The sequence below is a fragment of the Cannabis sativa genome, chromosome 4 (genome assembly GCF_029168945.1).
Source record: "Cannabis sativa cultivar Pink pepper isolate KNU-18-1 chromosome 4, ASM2916894v1, whole genome shotgun sequence".
Lineage (NCBI taxonomy): Eukaryota > Viridiplantae > Streptophyta > Magnoliopsida > Rosales > Cannabaceae > Cannabis > Cannabis sativa.
In genome coordinates this window covers 76,640,733-76,646,874 of record NC_083604.1, presented here as the reverse complement: position 1 = coordinate 76,646,874, position 6,142 = coordinate 76,640,733, and the positions used below count along the sequence as shown (strand labels likewise).

The 6,142-nt window shown below is 39.0% G+C and overlaps 1 protein-coding gene across 1 annotated transcript; it reads right to left on the bottom strand.

Moving 5' to 3' along the window:
• Positions 1-1,508: 1,508 nt before the first annotated feature.
• LOC115714394 (uncharacterized) lies at positions 1,509-5,818 on the bottom strand. The gene is made up of 2 exons (XM_030643081.2): positions 5,657-5,818; positions 1,509-5,566 (listed from the first exon to the last, which is right to left on the bottom strand). Exon 2 carries the CDS (start codon positions 5,535-5,537, stop codon positions 1,731-1,733), a length of 3,807 nt encoding a protein of 1,268 aa, XP_030498941.1. The 5' UTR covers positions 5,538-5,566; positions 5,657-5,818; the 3' UTR covers positions 1,509-1,730.
• Between the last annotated feature and the right edge of the window lie 324 nt (positions 5,819-6,142).

Genomic DNA, 6,142 nt, shown 5'->3' with positions numbered 1-6,142 from the left:
ATATTAGTATTCATCGCCGTACAGAGAGTTGAGTGGATTATACAACTAGTAATGATTTGGAGATAATTGAGCTTGGAGTACAATCTAATTTCAATTTATTAGAGCATCTCCAAAGAGACACCAAATTTGGTGTTACACTATCACCAAATTTGGTGTCAAAAATTATTTCTACTCCAACCACAACACCAAAAATTACACTAAAAAAAATATTCCTTATTATTATATTAATTTTTTAATAAATTAAAAAAATAATATCATATTAATTAACAAAAATTACCACAATTGTTATATTTATGATATTCACATTTAAATTTACACAAAAATAAATATTATAAGGTGCTTTTACAATGTATTCTTCTAAATAAAAGAGTCACGCAACAGAAAGTTTGAATTTTATTTTCGGCATGTTAAATTTTTTTAAATTTTTTAAAATTTTGCAAGATGTTTTAAATAACTATAATGTACACGACCATAAAAAAAAAAGACTAAACAAGTCTCCCAAATGCCGAAACAGGTAGGAGTAAATCAGTGCACCACTTTTAAAGAAGTGCTCTATTTTCGGCTTATTAAATTTTTCTAAATTTTTTTAAATTTTACAGGATGTCTTAAATAATTATAATATACACTACTATATAAAAAAAAATAGACTAAAAAAGTTTCTCGGGTGCTGAAATAAATAGGAGTAGATTCGTACATCACTTTTAAAAATGTGTATTAAAAAATTTCCCAAAAAATAATTCTTAATTTTACAAATATAATAATATAAATATATATAAATATTAATTAAATTATTAAAAAAACTAAAAAAAAAAATATGCAGTGGCTACAGTGCACGGCATATAAGCCGTGCACTGTAGATATAAATGCATTTTGCAGTGGATGATGGTGCCTCCTTGGAGCATTAACTACTCCATTTTTGATTTTTTGCTGCCTCCTTGGAGGTGCTCTTAGTCTGCTTATATTAATTTGGGAATCTTATAAATATGTCAGTGATGTAAAGTTTCTTACTTCTCCAGTTTCATTCTGTTCTCCAATTCAAAAGATTTCAGGTTAAAATAAAGGAGATTGCAAAACTAAAAAACTTACCAATTGAATAAGTTGTAATTAGCACTCATAAATATAAGACCAATTGTCCAATCAAACTCAGCAGCTAGCTAATCTTAATCTTATTCTGAAACAAGTAAATACACATTCTAATTTAATTGTATATGATAGAAATAGCAAAGTGAGACCAAATTATAATCAATACATTTAAGTCTGAAGCTAAATAAAACTATAGTGATAGGAGTGATCTTATATCCACTAGTTTGTGTGTCTCAACAAAATGAAGCAACTCATGATATCCATTGAATTTTAAAGCCAAAAAAAGAAAAAAGACGTGTAAAATAAGTATGAGCAAATTTCTGATATAAATCTCTTAGAATACGAGTACTTCATATCTACTTTCTTGGCTTATTCTAAAGATCAACAATGGATTTTCCAATATTAGATTAAATGCTTCTAATAGATAAAGAGAACAATAATATAACATATATGGAAACTCAAACACAGATTCAAAAACACAATTAATGGCTCACAGGCCCTCTTTCCCCATTTGAAAGTATCATAAAAACCAAAGTACCTAAAAGTAAATACAACAGAGTCTCTTGAAATATTTTCCATTTTTTTTTTAAACTAAAACTGTTCTCGTAGAATTCTATTGTCCTCTCTAACTACAAACAGGCTACAATTCACAGAAACATAACCAACTCAGGCCTACTATATATGTTATTTTGCTCATCGTCCAGAACTGGATAAGCTGCTACAAGGGCATCTTGAGCTCCAATATACAACGAGTTATAAATCTTCCAGTAAACTTCTCTGACCTTTCGAGCAGGATGAAAGAGACCCTGGAGACAGTAGTTTAGCACAACCGCAGCTCCCAAGGCCACCCTCATGCCTTCAATGGCTTCCATGACGGCATTAATGACGTGAGGCGAGGTCTCGAATATGTTTGGCCACACATAATTCAGCAAGTGAACCAACGCGTCCTCGCAACCCAAACCAGCCACTCCCAAAGCCATGTGCTTGACAGCTGAAGCTGCTGTCTGCCGATGAACCAGATCTCTGTCCATGAGAGCATCCTCCAGCAATGGAGTAACTGCGTATATGTAGTCTTTTCCCATTTCGCCAATGTACTCAAACAGGAAAGATAGCGATTTGAGGACACCATTCTGAACGTTCAGCTCAGGAACACGGTACTCGTTCATCAGAGCTGGCAAAACTGTGAAAGGAGAACAAGTTTCTGCAACTATGGCGATAGCTACAGTGGTGCAGACACGGTTTTGACGTTCCTGAACCTTCAGATTGTTCAATAAAGTTGCCAGGACATCCTGTGGACCGATGGCTTTTGCAATGTAGCCAAATGTGTTCACAGTAGCTCGCCGGATACCCTTTTTGTGGGCCTTGAGCATCTCAAGAAGTTCAAAACAAATCCTCATCCACTCCCTAGCTGGGACAAACTCTGCACCACGGTCAGCAATTCGACCTACAAGGTCAATACAGTTTTCTTGGACTTTCTCGTGCCTGTTCTTCAAAATTGGAGTCAATCTAGGAAGCAAATCTTTAATAGGAGGTGTCATCTTTGTCATACCAATGACATTGACAATTGCTTTCAATGCTCCCAAGATTGATCCAAGAACTTCAGGGTATTCTTCTCCCAAGTACTCGTACAGTACAACACCAAGATGGCCCATAAGTTGTTCCTCTTGGCACTGCTTCATGACAACAGCAATCCTTGAAATAAGATCCGCAGCTTGCTGTCTCACCTTTGCACTCTTGTTATTCAAACGCCACTTGATAGTACCACAAATCTGAGGCAAATAGGGTTGGACTCTCTGTCCAAGAGAATTTACCACTGCTCCAAACCCATTAAGCATAACATTAGCATCATCACTGGTCTGCTCTTGGAAAGCATAAAGAATTCCATCGATTAAAAGCTCCTCCAATCGAGGGTCGATATCAGATGCACCCAGATTTGCAACTACCTTTTCAATTGTCTCCATAACCATTCGTCTATATGGTTCACTCTCATCTTTTAGATCCTCAACAATTCGTCCGACAATATCAGCAACACCAACTTTGTTTGCCATCTCTACAGTTGTTTCCACTAGTTGCCTATAATTTCTCCTATCTAATGCCATTCTCCTAACCCAAAAGTTTTTAAAGAACTCCGGAAGAATATCATTTCTGATATAATCAGCCTCAACACCCTCTGTACTCACACACTGCTTCACCACTTTCAGCACTATTTTCTTCATTTCTTCATCAGGTGACTGGAACTCTCGAATCAATATTACCATCACTTCCTTGGTATAGTAACTGGCATATATGGCATCCATCAAAGGAATAATAAAACCGATGGCCTTCAAAAATGCAGCCAAGACCTTACCACGATGTGATCTAATACCCTTCCACAAGGGCTTCAGAACAGAGTCAAAGCTCTCAATACCATAAGGAGCGGCAGCCTCAGCAAGCGCAGCAAGTGACAATGCAGTAATAGTCCTCACTTTTTGATTCTCGTCATTGAGCCCGTGCTCAATAATTTCAACAAGAGACCTCAAATGTGGAAGAACAGCACAACCAATCAAGATAGCAATCTGCTGGACAATCTTAATTCCAGTATGTCGAGCTTGCCATGATTTCTTACTCTGACAAACAGCTTTCAAGAAAGGCAATAGAGCAGGAATACCAAGGGCAGAAGCAACAACACTAAAAGCTCTAGCAGTTGTATTTCTAACATATTCATCAATGTTGTCAATATCTGGACGCATGGCAGCAATCATAGTAGCCAGTCCAGCTGCTTTACTAAGGTTGGAGATAATCTCTCTCCCTTCCACACGAGCATAGTAGTCTTCATCAATCAACAAAGGCTCAATGACGACAAGAATTTTGTGCACGTAGGGTCTCACCAATTCATCCAATTTATACAGCACTCTATCAATAACCTTGACCAAAAGATGTCTCTCTTGGTCTTCCAAAGTGGGTTGCATAAGCAATGGCAGAATGCGGTTAAACAATGGACCGGCACCAAACTCTCGAGCTTTATCAGTAAGCTGTCTCAATGCTGTCTTCCTCTGTGGAGGTGTACCATTCTTAACCTTGAGCAGAAGCTTCATAATTTTACGCTCCTTCTGTTCATCAGGAGACAATTCTTCCTCATCATCCTCATTCAACAAAGCCCCAAAATACTGGTAATCCTCTGGCTTCATAAATGGCAAGCCACCTGCAGATTCCTTTGGAACATCAAATTGCTGCCCACGATTCTCTTCTGGGATGGAATAAAGAGGAGTTGCCATCGGTGTTGGGGTAGCAAGAAGCTTTCTCGCAGGTGTCCTAATAGGTACGTATGAAGCTGGAGGGTCCAAAATCTTGTATCCCTCTTGTGGAAACATAGAATCAAGCTCTTCATCGGTTAAGGGACGGTTCCTTTCCTCGATATCTTTCTCCCATCTCAACAAGTTATACTGTTCTGGAGTAATTGAACCCCGCAAATTAATAGCCCCTGGCGTTGGCGTAGCAAGTTCAGCTGCTCCCACCGGGGTCACACCGGGTGTATAAGCAGCTGCTGGTGTAGCTCCAGGTGTGGCACTTCCCATTGTTGCTGGTGTCTCATCCCACCTAGACCTCTGCTTCTTAGGAGTTGGCGTGGCTAGCCCTCCAAGCTTAGGGGTTGAATCCCAAGACATCCCAGAAGGTGTAGCACCAGGGGTGACAGCACCAGCCGGAGTGGCATCTGAATCCACCAACCGCCCAGGCGTGGGAGTTTCATCCCACCGATTCCTCCTCCCAGCACCAGCACCAGGAGTCGCATCCCCAAGTCTCCCTGGAGTTGGAGTTGTGTCCCACCGGTTTGGTGTCGTATCAGGCAAATCCCAATCGGAAGTCTTGGGCTTCTTTGCAGAGCCATCATCCTGAGACAGGTCCCACCTATTTCTCCTTTTCTGGGGAGCACCAGCAGCCACAGGGGCAGTCTCACCCCTCTCAGCCGCTGCCTTAGCGGCCTCTTCTTGATCCTTCTTCTTCTCCGAAATAAGCCTAAGAGTCTCCTGCTCCTTCTTCTTTAAGGCCAATTCCTTCATGACATCAGCATAGGTCCTCACCGAGGGGTCCGGTGTCATCTCCCCCGATGCAAAAGGATCATTTCGATCAGGCGAAATCACCTGGTTCAACCTCCTCTGACGATATGCATCCTCTCGTTGCAAAATCGAATTGGGTTTCTTAGGCCCCAAACCAGCATCATCGTCTCCTCCCCTGGGGACATCATTTATGAGCGACTTAGGAGCAGTGTAAGAAGCTAACTTGCGCACAACCTCATTGTCCATAGGGTCGTTGTTCTCATCATCGTCGGTGACAGGAATGGATGAGACATAAGCATCCCTATCATTTCCACCATAGAGATCCGTATCGAAAGTAACAGAGTTAAGCGAAGCAAGCTGCTGCTCCATCTTCCTGCGTTCTTCCTGAGTCTTCGCTATCTCTGGGTCTGTGGACGCCATGGTCGCCTTACTAGAAGATATCAAAAGCCCTAAAAAAATATAAAATATAAAAAACCCTAAAATTATTAACCCAAAAGAAAAATAAAGCTTTAGAAAATGTTAAGAACTGATGAGAATACCAGTCAGTCAGAGTGGAGCCGTCGACGTTGGATCTTGAGAAAGGAAGAAGAAGAAAATGAAGAAGATGAAGTTGGGTTTTAGATACGATAGAGAAACGAGAGAGAGTGCGAATGGTCTGTACATCTCATAGGGTTTCTCTCTCTCTTTTTTTTATTTTTTTAATTTATATTATAATAAAAACTAAAGTATAATTATTTTATAATTTTTTGAATTTATATACATCTATGTATATATTAATTTTGTAACAAATTTATTAAAATTAAAAAAATATACACACTCATCTATACTTCCCATTCCAATCCTATTAACAAAACTTTTCTTAATTTAGTTCAATAGTTTTTGAGATTTCATAGTTAGAGATGTTTGCTAGAGTTTATGCTCTTCTTTGAATGAATTTTCTGACCTTTTATCTTCTCCAAGTTTGAAACTAGAGAGTTAAGTGGATTAGATTGGGTTCGAAGTTTGACATTGTTAGAAATTTATTT

Excerpts from the sequence above, each read along its gene's own strand:
- LOC115714394 (XM_030643081.2), bottom strand. The coding sequence starts at position 5,537 with ATGGCGTCCACAGACCCAGAGATAGCGAAGACTCAGGAAGAACGCAGG.